The sequence below is a fragment of the Lithobates pipiens genome, unplaced genomic scaffold (assembly GCF_037356315.1).
Source record: "Lithobates pipiens isolate NorthernLeopardFrog02 unplaced genomic scaffold, aLitPip1_a1.2 Scaffold_16, whole genome shotgun sequence".
Taxonomy (NCBI): Eukaryota; Metazoa; Chordata; class Amphibia; order Anura; family Ranidae; genus Lithobates; species Lithobates pipiens.
This window is the reverse complement of record NW_027507748.1, coordinates 589,194,206-589,211,593: the sequence shown is the minus strand read 5'-3', so window position 1 is coordinate 589,211,593 and position 17,388 is coordinate 589,194,206. Positions and strand designations below refer to the sequence as shown.

The 17,388-nt window shown below is 43.3% G+C and overlaps 1 protein-coding gene across 4 annotated transcripts in view; it reads left to right on the top strand.

Moving 5' to 3' along the window:
• The window catches only part of TNS2 (tensin 2), a 275,183-nt gene that overhangs the window by 231,003 nt on the left and 26,792 nt on the right, over window positions 1-17,388 (top strand). For all 4 annotated transcript variants that reach the window (XM_077483895.1, XM_077483898.1, XM_077483897.1 and 1 more), the window contains exon 19: window positions 15,358-16,753. In XM_077483895.1, the coding sequence (XP_077340021.1) occupies window positions 15,358-16,753 (1,396 nt within the window). The remainder of the gene's footprint in view (window positions 1-15,357; window positions 16,754-17,388) is intronic.

Here is a 17,388-nt window from a genome sequence, read left to right as displayed (position 1 = left end):
GTGGAGGAGTGCGGAGTGTATGGCAGGAGGGTAACATGTACAGTGGAGGAGTGCGGAGTGTATGGCAGGGGGGTAACATGTACAGTGGAGGAGTGCGGAGTGTATGGCAGGGGGGTAATATGTACAGGGGAGGAGTGCGGAGTGTATGGCAGGAGGGTAACATGTACAGTGGAGGAGTGCGGAGTGTATGGCAGGGGGGTAACATGTACAGTGGAGGAGTGCGGAGTGTATGGCAGGGGGGTAACATGTACAGTGGAGGAGTGCGGAGTGTATGGCAGGAGGGTAACATGTACAGTGGAGGAGTGCGGAGTGTATGGCAGGAGGGTAACATGTACAGTGGAGGAGTGCGGAGTGTATGGCAGGAGGGTAACATGTACAGTGGAGGAGTGCGGAGTGTATGGCAGGAGGGTAACATGTACAGTGGAGGAGTGCGGAGTGTATGGCAGGAGGGTAACATGTACAGTGGAGGAGTGCGGAGTGTATGGCAGGGGGGTAACATGTACAGTGGAGGAGTGCGGAGTGTATGGCAGGAGGGTAACATGTACAGGGGAGGAGTGCGGAGTGTATGGCAGGGGGGTAGTTAGTGGAGAGAGGAGGAAGAGGAGTGCACCTCCTGATAGTCTGTCAAAGTTCCAAGGATACCAGACAGTACAATTATCCCCGTGATAGCAGCCAGTTTGTCTTTGAAGATGGGGAAGGGGGCAAGTTGTGAAAGAAGAATACTTGCAGTGATTTGGGGGTATAAGAGCATGCTGTATGTTCTAGGAGGGCACACTTTGGGAGGGGAGAGAAATTGTGCAGGAAGGGGGGGGGGGTTGAATAAAAAAATCTGACCCCCCCCCCCCTCCAGCACAATTTCTCTCCTTTGCTAAAGTGCCTCCTAGCACATACAGCATGCTCTTATCCCCCAAAATCACTGCAAGTATTATTTTTTGACAACTTGCCCCATGTCTCTGTGTCTTCTTCTCCTGCAAGTGCCAAGCACAAACCTCAGATCAGCACATCCCGTCCTGTTGTGTCCATTCTCCTCTCCCTCCTTCTCCTGTCTGTGAGCCGAGGAAAAGGGGGAGGGGACTTCAGTCCATGTGTCAGTGTGAGGTGGGCAGGAGGGGGGAGGAAGGGAGAGATGCCGTGCAGTACACACTGTAATCGCAGCGTGTGGGAACAGAAATACCTCACACAAGCTGCAGCCTGCAAGCCAGTCACTGGAGCCAATTGCGTAGGTAAAAGAACCTGCAGTGACTCCCAGCAGCACTAGCGCGGAGGAGGAGGATGTAAAATCCTCCTCCGCATTCAACGCTGGGCTGTGACGTCACTGGTTGCCAGACGCAAGGCGGCTATAGCAACCAGTGATCAGGAGGAGGTGGAGGCGGAGATAGAGCCATCGCTATGGAGGCTCGGTCCGCCCCTGTTCCCAGATTGTCAATTTCATTCCGGGACAATTTATGCCAGCATCACGAGGGGGTGGTGCTTGTGTGCCGGGTGCAGGAGCAGAGCTGCCGCCACCAGCCTTATTGTAACACAGGACAGACACAGAGAGTCCAGGGAGAGTGTAGTGATTAAAACACATAACACACTGTCTGACAACCGGCCCACTGAGCCAATCGGCCCACCGGGAAACTCCCGGTAGTCCCGATGGCCAGTACAGGCCTGGGAGGCGCTATCAGCTGACCCAGGGAGGAGGTGTTGATAGAGAACAACAAAGGTCTCAGGACAGAACCTTGGGGGACCCCAACAGAAAGAGGAAGAGGAGAGGAGGAAGTAGAGTTGTAAGTGACACTGAAGATGCAGTGAGACACAGAGAATGGAGGCCAAAGGAATGGAGTATATTGAGGGGGGGGGGGGGGATGGTCAACTGTATCAAGATAGAGAGAACTAGAGAGGATCCATTTGTTTTAGCAGTTAGTAATTCATTGGTGAGTTTTAGGAAAGCAGTTTCCGTGGAGGGCTGCTGGCTGTTATCAGTGAGCTGGTAGCTCAGGCAAATGTAGAGCAAAGAGATGGGTCATAGGTTGTTACGATTGGTAGGGTCTAGCAAGAGCTTTTCAAGTAGAGAGGAAGAGATTGAAGATGTGAGTTAGAGAGTGTAGGATAGACCAAGAGGGTGACCGTAGTAGTTGCAAGGGAACAGAGGATATATCTCCAGAAGTTAGGAGAAGCAGAAGGGTGAGGAAGGTAATATTGCTGTGTGATTTATGAGAAGAGATATGCCCCAGTGCCCTGGAGGTTTTGTTATCATGTGGGTTCAGATTTAGTAGGAGTTGATGAGTGCAATAAAGGGAGAGAGCAGGAGTGAGGGTGATCTATATAAGCTGTGTGGTGGAGAAAGAGCAGTGAAGGAAAGAGTTTAAGGAGATGACACAGCTGTGAAAAGGAAAGGTGAGAGAGCACGTTACGGGGTGGAGAGATTAGAAAGCAGACTTGGAAAGTAAAGCCTAGTACACACAGGCCGAATGTTGGGTGGCATCCGACGGTTCAATAGAACCAGCCTGTGTGTACTGGAGTCGTTTCGACAGTCGAAGGGGCATGACTGTAAAAAGGTCTGCCATCAGAACACAATAGAACAGCAGGGGAGATCGCTGTCCTAACATTGTATAGTTTGTACAGCGGCTCCTCCTGAGCTGTCAGTCTTTTTTTTTCGTACAGCCCTGCTGGGGTAAATGAATAAAATCTTCTAGTGTGTATGAGGCTTAAGTTGAAAGAGCTGGATGAAGAGATAGGATCCCCTGCAGTGCTGCTGATTTTCTGTTTATGCCTCAACTGAGAAGCTGTGCTAAAGTGCCTCGATATGTTGATAGGATGATATCTGCCAGGGCCTACCTCAACCTATGCTTTCCCCATAAAGATGATCTAAATTTATACTGAAATGGAGTAGGGGTAGTATTTGTCAATTAATCATTCAAGAGTTTATAAAAGACACGGCTAGCAGAGCAAACCTTCACACTAAAGACAGACTACAAGACTCTGACTCTGTAAAGAAAAAGATCAGCTCATTTTAAAATCTGCATGTAAAATCTGGAAGGCTGGTTGTAACCAAGTTGATCAATTGATCAACTTGGGCACATTCAGAGTACCCATACATGGTTCGAATCTCAGCTAGCTCAGCAGAGAATTGAACCGTTTTTTTGCCAGTGTAATGCTAGCAGCATAAGGCTTAAAAATTGTTTATGTTGATTGAGAGAGTTTAGTTCCATTTTAACTTTTCCATAAATGTATCCAGGTGTTGCAAGATGTATTGTGTTACAATAAAACCCAGCAAATGTACTTCACCCATGTTTACACTGAAAATGAATGACTCTACATCCAAAGTGTCATTGGGCAAATGCCTGCAAACACAGCACAATTACAATGTAGATGTGATACAAATGTAGTTCAGTTGCTCCTGGGCATGGTTTGACTAATTTACTCCACAAAGCAGCTAAGATGACTCCTGGAAATTTCCTCTCCTGACTTTTCCCAGTTTACTGCGTCATTGTCCAGTCAGAAATGTATTTTCCAAGCACAGGGAGTGTGCCAAACCAAGAAGCGATTATTTCCCTACTGCAGGATCACTGAAGCTCTGTTCCTTTTGGCTTTCTGACAGATTCTACTGTAGGATTGCCAGTGTTGGCTGGAATGAAAGTCTGGCCTGGCTTTACATGTTTCTTAATAAATGTGCCCAACTGAAACTTATAGCTGTATTTAAAGGAACACGTATGACAGAAATATGTAGGCTGCCATTACTCACCACCTGTCAGAAACCATGAACCAGACCGAGACAGAAGTGCAATTAAATCACACTTTATTAATAAAAAATAAAAAGGTAAATAGAAAAAGCGTAGTCAAAGCATAGCCAGAGTCCAGTAACCGGATGGAGTAGTCAGCCAGGCCAGAGTTCAGTAACCAGATCGGGTAGTCAGCCAGGCCAGAGTTCAGTAACCAGATCGGGTAATCAGGCAGAAGTCAGAGATCCAAGTGGAGGAACAGCAAGCAGGATAAGGAGCCAGAAGGGATGTCAGCAATCTAGTCTTTAAACCGGAATGCAGTAGATGGTTTTTTGTGATGTGATCAAGGCGAAGGCAGAGATGAAGAGAGCTGGACAGCTTTAAGTAGGCAGGTCAGATGAGCAGGATCAGGAACAGCTGGGTAACTGTGGAGAGAGATGAGAGCTGGGCAGCCAGCCCAGAGAAGGAAGGGCTAAGCCAGCCCTGACACCACCTTATGAAAACACCACTTGGTTTAGCAGTGTGTACTGAATAGCAGTGGCAGTTTGGTGATTGACTTTTCTTGTAACTGTTCTATAAAGTGTAGCCCCACCCATCTAAATAATCTTATTATAAGGTAGGGCAGGGACATACACTTTATACATAGTAATGCAATCTTTGCTCTTTACACATATGTAGGTATTCCAATCATCCATTGAGTCCATTGTAGAAAATTCTCTATCCACATTTATGAAGCTGTCAGATATGGAATGTTGAGGTTTAGTATTCCATCCTGTTCTGTTCTAATTAGCAAAATTATACATTTTATAGATCTGGCTAGTGTGATGAGAAGATTTTTAAATAGTGCTGGAAAGCCAAGTGTCCTCTCAAGTCATCTTGTATTATACGTAAGGTGCTACATAAGTACCTGTAATACGTAAAATAAATAAATATACAAGTTGTATGTTTATTTTTTTTACTTATTACAGGTACTTATGTAGCACCTTACAATGTAAAGTTCCTAACTAATACTGATACATATACAGTGGTTATAGGAAAGAATCACCCCCTTAAAAATAATCACATTTTGTTGCTCTTCAGCCTGAAATGAAGATAGGTACAGTTTTTGTTTTATCCAGCTGTATTTACTCCGCAGTGAAAGATATAATACCAACATGTCAGGAAAAAATAAAAAAAATTAACAAATCATTGAGTTAAAAAAGGATCACTCCCCTCCAAAAAATGACTTGTGAACCCAGTCAGGTGTAGCTAATCACCTTCTCAATGGCGCACAAAGCCTGTGATCAGCAGTGGTCATTTTTATTAGCTCAGCATGAAAAGAGCTTCCCCGGAGCATTTCAGTCCCTGGTAGTGCAACTGAAGCAAACAATGAACAATGGGTGCCAAAGCACTGTCAAAAGATCTCTGGGATAAAATTGTGGACAGGCACAAGTCAGGAGATGGATACAAAAAAAATTCAAAGGCTTTATCAATGCTTAGAAGCGCCGTGAAGTCTATTATTAAGAAGTGGAAGTTATTTGGTACAACACAGACCCTCCCTGGATAAGGACCTCCCTCGCTCTAAACTGCATGAAATAGCCAGGAGCAAAAGAGGCTAGAGAGGCTACCTAGAGGCCTACAGCAACTCTGAAGCAGTTGTAGGAACTTATTACAAAGAGTGGGCATTGTGTTCATGTGACAACATCACAAATTCTATACAAATGTGGCTTGTATGGGAGGGTTGCAAGAAAAAAGCCACCCCTTAAGAAAGGCCACATGCAGTCCCGACTGAACTTTGCCAAAACGCACCTTGAAATTCTGAGGCTACATGGAAAAAGAGGTAATGGTCAGATAAGACTAAAATTTAATTATTTGGCCTCCAAATAACACCAAACGATATGTCTGGCGGAAATTCAATACAGCACACCATCAAAATAACATCATTCCTACAGTAAAGTATAGAGGTAGTAATATCCTGTTTTGGGGGTGTTTCTATGCAGCAGGGACTGGAGCACTTGTCAGGAGAAAAATGGATGGGGCAAATTACCATCACATTTTTGAGAAAAAACTGCTGCTCTGCCAGAAAGTTGTCAATGTGAAGAAGGTTTACCTTCCAACATGACAATGACCCAAAGCACACAGCAAAAATGCCCACACAGTAGCTGAAGGAGAAAAAAATGAATGTCCTTGCATGGCCTAGTCAGAGCCGAGACTTAAACCCCATTAAAATTCTGTGGAATGAATTGAAGACTGCAGTCCACAAACAATCACTATCAATTTGAACTGAACAGATAAGTGGGCAAATTTTGCAAAGTCTAGATGTGCAAAATTAGTAGAGATAATTCCCGACAGTCTGAAGGCAAAGGGTGGTTCAACAAAGGGGTGATATTTTTTCAAATTGGGTAAAACAAAAAATGTGTTTGTCTTCAATTCAGGCTGCAGAGCAACAAAATGTGATTATTTTAAATGTGGTGGTGGGGAGGGGGGGGGGGGGTTGATTCTTTTTTTATACCCACTGTACATGCTAGGACCAATTGAAACATGAGCCAATTAACCTACCAGCATGTCTTTGGAGTGTGGGGGAAAATCAAAGTACCCAGGGGAAACCAATTATCATAGTACTTTATATTAGACTGGATCCACTCTGCTTATACTTTTCACACAGTCACTCTTACAACATTCAAATTTATAGCATTACCTAACCTAACCTATACCTAACAACTGTTGCAGAGCCACCCCCATCAAATCATTCTCTGCATCTATTACCTTTTGTACTACCACCCCCTCCCTTTAGAATGTAAGCTCTACGAGCAGGGCCCTCCTGTACCTTTTGTATTGAACTGTACTGTAATGGTGTTGTCCCCCCTCTACATTGTAAAGCACTGCGTAAACTGTTGGCGCCATATAACTCGTGTATAATAATAATAATACAATTAATAATAGCAGAGGTAGAGGTTCCTGTCTCAGTGCACCTCATGTATCCCTTTTAAATATATACATACATATATATATATATATATACATATAAAATATATATACAGTTGTGCGCTTAATTTTCATACCCTGGCAGAATTTATGATTTCTTGGATTTTTTCAGAGAATATGAATGATAACACAAAAACGTTTCACTCATGGTTGGTGTTTGGCTGAAGCCATATATTATCAATCAACTGTGTTTACTCTTTTTAAATCATAATGCCTACAGAAACTACCCAAATTACACTGATCAAAAGTTTATATACCCCGGTGATTTTGGACTGATAACATGCACACAAGTTGACACAAAGGGGTTTGAATGGCTATTAAAGAGGAAGTAAACTCTCCCACTCTGGTGCTTCTTTTCATTTAGTCCATTATAATAAGTAATTATCAAACTATAGCTATTGTAATCCAGCCCAAATCGCATATTACTTACTGTTTAAAGAAACGAAAAAAACTTGTTTCCAGGGGTTAGGCAGCGCCATCTTAAGTATTGTTTTCTGAGTCCACAGTGGAGTGTATTTCCGCCCTTACATTGAGCACTTCCTGTATTGTTAATCAAGCCTCCTTCTCAATCCAATGTTTCTATGGCAACCCTGCTTCCCTGTTCATAGCTGACATGTTTTATTTCATAGTATTTACTTGTGCCAATGTCTAATGTTTGCCTTTGTCCGTCTTATCAGTTTCAGCTGGCTGATAAGACTGCAGTAATGGCCAAGTTTACACTGCATGGCACGTCACATGGTCACATGGTGTGTAGAAGGAAGCTCTGAATGACTCTGCAGCCTCCTGGGAGTTCAGTGTTGTGCCGTAGGAAGTCCTGATAACAGATAGATAAGACATAGAGTGTGCCATAAATCAGGGGAGATCTGGGATGCTCAGTGACTTCATTCTAAAGAACAAAAAGGATTACAACAGTACTAAGGAGATATCTACAAGCAGTGTTCATTGTAATTATTTTGTGTGTGTATAAAAGTTCAATGAGTTTCTGGACTCCTGGCAGACCCTTGCATCTTTCACCCAGTGCTGCACTGATGTTTCTGGATTCTGAGTCATGGCAAAAGAAAAATAATTGTCAAAGGATCTGTGAGAAAAGGTAGTTAAATTGTATAAAACAGGAAAGGGATATAAAAAGATATCCAAGGAACTGAGAATGCCAATCAACAGTGTTCAAACTCTAATCAAAAAGTGGAAAATGAGGGGTTTTGTTGAAACCAAACCATGGTCAGGTAGACCAACTGAAATGTCAGCCACAACTGCTAGGAAAATTGTTCGGGATGCAAAGAAAAACCCACAAATAGCTTCAGGTGAAATACAGGACTTTCTGAAAACGTGGTGTGGCTGTTTCAAGATGCACAATAAGGAGGCACTTGAAGAAAGATGGGCTGCATGGTCAAGTCATCAGAAGAAAGCCATTGCTACGCAAATGCCACAAAGTATCCAGTTTATAATACACCAAACAGCACAGAGACAAGCCCCAAACCTTCTGGCACAAAGTCATTTGGTGATGAGACCAAAATTAAGCTTTTTGGCCACAACTATAAACACTACATTTGGAGAGGAGTCAACAAGGCCTATGATGAAAGGTACACCATTCCTACTGTGAAACATGGAGGTGGATCACTGATGTTTTGGGGATGTGTGAGCTACAAAGGCACAGGAAATCTGGTCAAAATTGATGGCAAGATGAATGCAGTATGTTATCAAAACATACTGGAGGAACATTTGCATTCATCAGCTAGGAAGCTGCACATGGGACGTACTTGGACATTCCAACATGACAATGATCCAAAACACAAGGCCAAGTCAACCTGTAACTGGCTACAGCAGAATAAAGTGAAGGTTTTGGAGTGGCCATCTCAGTCTCCTGACCTCAATATCATTGAGCATTCTGGGGAGATCTCAAACGTGCAGTTCATGCAAAACAGCCCAAGAATTTACAGGAACTGGAGGTTTTTTGCCAAGAGGAATGGGCAGCTTTATCATCTGAGAAGAAAAGGAGCCTCATCCACAAATACCACAAAATACTTCAAGCTGTCATTGATGTTAAAGGGGGCAATACAGGGTATTAAGAACTGGGGTATGTAAACTTTCGATCAGGGTCATTTGGGTCATTTCTGTTGTTATTATGATTTAAAAAGATTAAACATGGTTGATTGATAATAAATGGCTTCAGCCAAACACTAACGAGTGAAAGAAAAGTTTTTGTGGCACATGCATATTCTCTGAAAAATGGCCAAATTTTTGGCCACAAATCATAAATTCTGCCAGGGTGTGTAAACTTATGAGCACAACTGTATATACAGTATCTCACAAAAGTGAGTATACCCTTCACATTTTTGTAAATATTTTATTATATCTTTTCATGTGATAACACGAAATTACACTTTTCTACAATGTAAAGTAGTAAGTGTACAGCTTGTATAACAGTGTAAATTTGCTGTCCCCTAAATATAACTCAACACACAGCCACTAATGTCTAAACTGCTGGCAACAAAAGTGAGTACACCCCTAAGTGAAAATGTCCAAATTGGGCCTAAACACAGAGCTTGTGGATGTTCGAGACCTTGCACTTCTCCAACTTCTGTTTGAGGATGCCCCACAGATGCTCAATAGGGTTTAGATCTGGAGACATGCTTGGCCAGTCCATCACCTTTACCCTTATCCCCTTTAGCAAGGCAGTGGTCATTTTGGAGGTGTGTTTGGGGTCGTTATTATGTTGGACTACTGCAGTGCAGACCAGTCTCCAAATGGAGGGGATCATGCTCTGCTTCAGTATGTCACAGTACATGTTGGCATTCATGGTTCCCTCAGTGAACTGTAGCTTTCCAGTGCCACAAGCACTCATGCAGCCCCAGACCATGACATTACCACCACCATATAATAACAAAAGCCGATCAGTGCCCATCAATGCCGCCTGTCAGTGCCCATAAGTGCTTTCTGTCAGTGCCCATCAGTTCTGCCTGTCAGTGCCCATCAGCGCTGCCTGTCAGTGCCCATCAGTGCCGCCTGTCAGTGCCTATCAGTGCTGCATATCAGTGCCACCTATTGGTGTTCATCAGTGCCAACTCATCAGTGCCAACTCATCAGTGCCTGTCAGTGAAGGAGAAAACAAAATTTTATAACAGAAACGAAGAAAAACTTATTTTTTTTCAAAAATGTCAGTATATTTTACTTTGCTTAGCAAAAAATAAAAACCACAGAGGTGATCAAATACCACCAAAAGAAAACTCAATTTGTGGGAAGAAAATCATAAAAATGTTGTTTGGGTACAGTGTTTGTCATTCAAAGTGCGACAGCACTGAAAGCTCAAAATTGTCTTGGGCAGGAAGGGTCGAGAGTGCCTGGTAATGAAGTAGTTAAAGTTAAATGAAACCTGGAGTTAGGCTTTAACAGACAGCGCAAAGGAAACTACAACTTTTCTGAAACCAGACGGGATGTACCAGTACCTTGTCCTTTCTGTTGGCTTACACGGTGCTCCAGCTTCATTCCAAAGAATTATGGACCACATTCTTAATGCGGATCTTCACTGCATTTGAGCACCACAAACCAAGAACAACATTTAATTTGTTTTTAATGATCAAAGCAAACTCACCCATCTATCCATGTCTCTAAGCTATATTTTGTTAAGAAATCACTTTGAAAAACAACCCCCTAGCATTTCTGGCTATAGCCATCTTGAGTAAGTTCAAGCATACATGTAGGAGAATGTGCTTAGCTGAACCCCCCCCCTCCTTTCCCCCACTCCTGAAGACTCCTGGGATGTATGACATCATCTGCCTTGGCAGAAACCAGGAAGTAACTGAATACATGTTTAAAAAAAAAAGTTTAAAAGGAGTAAATATGATATACTTTCCTACTGTATTTACTAATGCTTGCAGCATGAGGATTACAAAGAACATGCTTTGGCCTATCTAGTTGATGTTACCCAGTATTTGGGCAAAGCATTTCGCATTACGCAGGGGGGACTCAAAGCCTCTAAGCAAAAGATAAATAAAATGGACATGAAGAAACATTAAAAGTTGGCCCTAGCCAGTCTTACTTTACTACTATGCTTACTAATCTACAGTAAGTATCTATTTACAAGGGGAGCATGTTAACCATGGTGAAGAGGCAGAGAATGCTTTTGAAGAGCTAAAATCAGTATCATGCAAGCAGCCAATAACCCCACCGTCACCCTCCCAACTTCAAGTGATATTAAAGGCAATTTTATTTTTATTTTTAAATAACAAACATGTCATACTTAACTGCTTTGTGTAGCGGTTTTACACAGAGCAGCCCCAGTCTGCCTCTTCTTGGGTCCCACGCCATTTCTCCTGGCCCCTCCCTCCTGTTGAATGCCCCCAGAGCAGGTAGCTTGAATTGGGGAACCCAAGCAGGCATGCTCCCAAGCTGCTGTTCTGCCTGTCCATGCAGCTATTGAGCCACGGCTCGGCCCTGCCCCCTCTCTCTCCTCATTGGCTCACTGGCTGTGATTGACTGTCTCAGCTAATGAGGGGGGAGATTCCTCAGAACCTTCAGTCTTTAGAACCACTTTCAGTCAATAATTTTTTGTATACACATATGTCAGGCCATAAAGTACACACTAGACTCATTGAGATATTGCTTTTACAGAGCATTCTCCACTACACTGGTTGGCTTGGAGCAAAGCAAAAATGCAAGGATCACAAAGTGGTTTCTGTCTTTGCATGATATTAAATTTTATGTAGAACACATGCTAGGGATCCAACAAAGGAATAATGATGGGCTGTGAGGTGTCCACCTTATCTTGGCAAAATGTGCTTCTTCCTATTTCTCTGAGCAGAGGGATAGAGTTTGCATACTTCTCAACTTTTTGAGATGGGAATGAGGGGCACCTACGAGCAAATGTATGTAGGCATAGCACACTCACCCTGCCACACCCCATTAAAGGAGGATTGTATAAAAAATATATTGGTTAAACTCACAAGTACTTTTTTTACCACTACATTTCCCTTATATTGAAATTTAGAAATTTGGTCATTTAGAAATTACTGATGTGGAACGCTTTTTGAAAGATAAATAGTGCATTTTATATTCAACTATATAGATCATACCAAATTGAGGGACAAATGAGGAGGAAAGAGGGACAGAGGGACTTTGTTCCAAATCAGCGACAGTCCCTCAAAATCAGGGACAGTTTAGAGCAGGGCTTTTTTCAACTGGAACTTGGTGGAACTCAGTTCCACCACCTCTGACTCAGACCCTCTGCTCCCTGCTCACCACTATCACTTGTAAACACAGAAGTCCAGCTTCTGTGTTTACAAGTGACAGCTTATCTCCCAATGGCTCCCACAGATCTGATCTCCTGAGTGCCCCCTACTAAATGCAGGATGGGGACAAGGGAGATTCAGGTGCCCAGGGTGCAGTGCAGATGCTGACACCCCCACTGGATAATCTCCCAACAAGTGAGAGAGATGGAGCCAACTACACTGTGTGGGGAGGTATTAAAGCTGACTGAGTGCTTCAGCTGGAGGGAGCTAGTGGAGCTTTTAATGAGGTGGGGAGAAGGTGGGGGCAGAGAAGTGGGGAGGGGTATTGCATGTAGAGATCAGAGCTGAAAATAGGGGAAAGTTAGATGTGGATGGGGGACGCGGAGGTAAGCAAAAGTGGAAGAAGGCTGAACTCTGCACTCTGTATGTCCAGTTAGTCTGGACAGAACACCCTGAACACTGGATACTGTTTGTAATGCACACTTTTAAGACCTCCAACTGTTAGTAACATATGACCACACCCACTATTTGATGTGGTTTGGAGGATCTGGGGAGAGAGGTCTTTTAAGGGGGTCGTGTTTGAGTTCCTGTACCTATTTTCTGAGAAAAAAAGCCTTGGTTGTGAGCAATGGGTATGGGAGGCACTGGCTGGCAGGATTGTGGACAGTGTATGTAAGTCTCCTAAGTTTCTCACCCATGCTTAATGAGAAGCTAAAGGGTTGGTAACCGATATTAAAAAAAAATAATCCTCTCCTTTATCAGAATCTTGATCAGTTCTGTTCTTGGTTCTGGAGGCTTTTTAGAGCTTTGGGTGGTAAAAGCCTCTTTTTTTTTTCGGTGAACATCTGACCTGGTAGCTAGACCTTGTTATTAGTCTCATATGTGCACAGGCTTTTATATATGTGAGCTGACTGATGTTTGTGTCGCTCTCCATCTTGCTATCTCTGTGGAAGCATGCTGCTGGGTGCAAATGCTGACTACTGACAGAACACTAAGAAGGTACAAGTGCTGCCTGTTTGTTTGGGGAACTCATTAGGGAACACCCAGTTAGTCTGGAACTCACTTGAGATTAGTTACTTGGCAAACAAAACATCTGCTAGTCCAAGTAAAAAAACATTATTCTATGGACTTGCTGTTCAAAGCCCTTCTGCATTGAATCTGTTTGATGTCATGCTAAAAAAAAATGTCTGCCTCCACTATATATACAAAAGTTTAAAAGTTTATAAACCTAATATAAAAACAGATATAACATGGACTCAATTCACAATATTCCGTTTTTAAAAAAAAGGCTTTATTGAATAAATAACAGCAAGTTTTACCCACGCTCTTTTTTTTGTGGCACATTTGGCAACCCATTTATATGGGAATGTTATGACTCATTCTTGTGCTGCCAAGATCATTTACAAGTCCTGTGGGCAAACATTGAAAATAGTTCTGTATGTGAAACTCCCATCTTGATTAACTCCATTGGGGGAATACTTTGGTTTGTTTAGAGAGATCTCCACAGCAATGGGTGGGAGACACTAAGTCTTAGCAGAACGCGACTATACATTCCATCAACCCATTACAATTTGAGAGCCAGATGATGTCAGCTCACATGGAAACGGAGAGTATATTTTCTTCCAATGATTTGTAGAAGCAGATCATTTCTTAGCTGGTTATAGGATCCAGAATGACTTAATGGCTTATGTTTTACCAATGCAAACCACACACTTTCCAATCTTCCAGTTGTTTTTTTTTTTTTTTTAACTCAACACCTTTGATAATTACCCAGCTTTACTCAGCTATATATATATATATTTTTTAAACATTCTTTTTATTGAACTTTTCACAAAGACATACACAAACACAACAATGTGTGAACATTCCCCGGGTGGACAACATACCCGCCTCGAGATTGGACACACAGGGCCCAACCATTAGGAACTAACATAGTTCAACTTACCCCCCACACCCCCTCCCTCCTCCCTCTAACCCGACCAATTGGCACAACTTGGATCCTCAGTAACGTGCACGATCTAACCTTATGTAATACTGTTATGTCCACCTTAAGCCATTATGTTCATTCCTCAGTGCTCAAATTATCCAATGTACCTCAGGGGGGACATAATTATTCCCTAAATCGTTTGATTCACAATTATTTGAGGCCTGTTCAAGCTACTGTATTTTCAATCTCTTTAATTCAACCCACTGTTGCTGAGTCAAGCCATGCCTGCCAGACTTTTTTTTTAACAGCCTCTGGCTCTATATGTAGCTTTATACGGAGGTATCACGGAGTTAATCAATCCCTTCCAAAATTACAGTGTAGATGCACTGGATTTTTTCCACTTCAGTAGGATAGCTTTTCTGCCATAAAATAACCCAATATTTACAGCATGCGGTGCGCTAGTGATGGCACCACCTATTCTACCAGACCTATGAGGCAGATCCTAAGAGTCACAGGAACTGGAATCTCCAATACCTCTGTTAAACAACCTGTCACCCCTGTCCAGAAAAGTATTTGTTTCCAGAAAATGTGTTCCGCATCAGCTGGGGAATGGCTACACCTCTAGCATTGACTGCTGGTGGAAGGATATATATGGGATAGCCTAGCTGGGGTGAGATAGATACGGTGTAAAAATTTGAACTGAATTAGACGGTCCCTGGTGGAGACCAAGTGCTTAAATGGGTGATCCCACATATCTTCCCAGTCCTCCCCTTGGATGTCTGGAACTTCTCTCTCCCATCTTTCCTTACATCTAGATATTCCTTGCAGAGTTTTTTTAAATAGGGATTTGTATATTGTTGATAGTGGTTTTGAAAGATCTTTCCTTCAAAATTGTCTCAATTGTTGAGGGAAGAAATTCTACTCTTCGGTCTCTGCATCTGAAACGCGTGACGCAGCTGCAGGTATCAAAAGAAGATGGAGTTTGGTAGATTATGTCTTTCCTTCAGTTGATCAAACGTAATAAGTTCCCCCTCTCTGGTGATATCCTAGAGTACCTTAACACCCCTACTGTCCCATATCATGGGATCCGGGAGGGAGTACAAGTGTGGCAGATTCGGGTTCATCCAGAGCGTGGCTGAGGGTGTGACTCCAAAATAACTAGGTGTTCCCAGGTAATAGTAATTCCCCAGGCCCGAATGGTAGTTGTGTAAAGGTGGTAAGGCATGACTGTAGTGTTTTTAGTACCAGTGCTTGAAAAATAGAAACTCCAGTTAAATCCATGATTATGCATTACGCCACAAGCAAGACTGTGCACTCATAACTGCAGAACAATTTGACCTAGAAGGGCCCAGGGGATAGGGCCACAGTGGCAGGGCATTACCCCCCCCCCCCACCCTTAATAATATATTTTCACTTTTTTCATTTTACTAAAGTACAATATACCCTAAATCTATGAGGCATTCTGTTATAAGGCTTATGAAACATTAAGTAATATGCACTGCTTGTATTAACATTGCTCCATATTTTCTTCTTGCAGATGTTACTGACCATGGGGTGCAAAGAGATGCCGTCACACTCCAGACACCGAAGTCTACAGGACCATCACATGCCATCAACTCCTCCCCCATAGCATCTGTACAGAATCCAATACATCTCAACACTTCATCACATGCTCAGAGTCCACTTCACCCAACCAGCAATCCACACAGTCCAGAGAATGGCCACAACAACAACACCTTTATGTATCCTCAGAGCCCCGTGCATGCGAGTACTCCTATAAACACATACTGTCAACCGGTGCAAAAACAGCATAATCATGTCCACACCCAAAGTACAGCTGTGCAAACCCAAACCAGCATTCTTGTGCGCTCTGGCTCCACGTCTTCAGCTACACAGAGGGTGCCATTACAAGGAGACCATTCAATACAACCGCAGAATCAGCCATTGCTGCACAGTGCTTTGGCAAAACAGAGCTCTGTACAGGGGCATAGTCCTACACGGGCACATGTACATTTCCACAGTCAGGTGAATACACAGAGCCCTGTTATACCAGGTAATAACTACGTGCAACATAAAAGTCCCTCGGTGCAGTGTCAAAGCCCTGACAAGATGCATAGTTCACCCATCCAGGTGTATAATGGTGGGATGTCACAGGAACAGAGGATGCAAGCACGTACCATTGCACACCCCCAGAGTGTGAACACTCATCCTCCTTCTCCTGTACAGTCCCAGAGTCTGAACACGCATCCTCCTCCTGTAGAGTCCCAGAGTGTGAACACTCATCCTCCTTCTCCTGTACAGTCCCAGAGTGTGAACACTCATCCTCCTCCTGTACAGTCCCAAAATGTGAACACTCATCCTCCTCCTGTACAGTCCCAGAGTGTGAACACTCATCCTCCTTCTCCTGTACAGTCACAGAGTGAAGTAAAAGCCCCTGCTGCTGTGCAGGTACAGGCCGTAAGCTCACACTGCCCTTCACACAGTAGCACCGTCCAGACTGTACAGTGCCAGAATACACAACCTTCTTCACTTATAAATTCATATAACCACACAGCTCAGACATCCACCATTGTACTCACACAGAGCGCACAGACAAGTAGCCCCAAGCAGAATTCAGTGAATCTGCATAGCCCTGTCAGAACAGAAGCACAGAGTATGCAGAGCAACAATGGTATTCATACGCAGCATCAGACTGGACATGCAGAGAGCAGTGCACAGACACACACCACTGTGCACACACAAATGTCTACTCTAGCACTACACAGTCCAGTTCACAAACAGAGCCCCCAGATACACAGCACTGTGCGTATTCAAAGTCCATCGTTTCAGACATTTAAAAGCCCCTGCAGCCAAGGACCACCTGCACCAAATAACAGACCGGAGCTCACACATAGTCCGCCTTCACAGCCTTCCAGCCCTGGCACTGCAGACAGGTGAGTCTGTGCCTAATGACATTGTACTAACCGTTCAAGGATTTTACACACAGATGTAGATTTCTGTTTTACTAAGACGCAATTCACACTGAAGTGGCGCTGAAACAGCGCTAAAGTGCCGGCCGTTTTTACGGTGCTTTAGCGGCATTTTAGCGCCGCTTTCCGGGTACTAGCAGGGCAGATATTTTAAGGTCACGTTAGAACGTGACCTTAAAGAAAAGGAAAAAAGTCCAGTTTTGCCACGCTTTCAAAGCACTTTTAAGGTGCTTTGGAAACCCTGCCCATTCATTTCAGTGGGCTGTCCCAAAGATTCTGCTTGCAAGACTTTTTCTAATGTCTTGCAAGTGCACTGCCTGAGTGTGGAAGCACTCATTGCAATGAATGGGAGGCAGTTTTCAGGTACTTTTTAGAGGCTTTTTCTAGCACTAAAACTGCCTCAGTGTGAAAGGGGTCTAAGCTGCATCCTAAACAGGTTCAGTTGATTAACACGATCTATTAATTTCTAGGGACTGCATCGTTATTAGCTCATTTGCCTGACTGCTCATGGGCAGTTAAAGCAAACAAAAGCAGCACTATGGAATTTTTTTTGGCTAGGGCATCTTGCAGCTCTTCTAAATATAGAATATAAAATAATA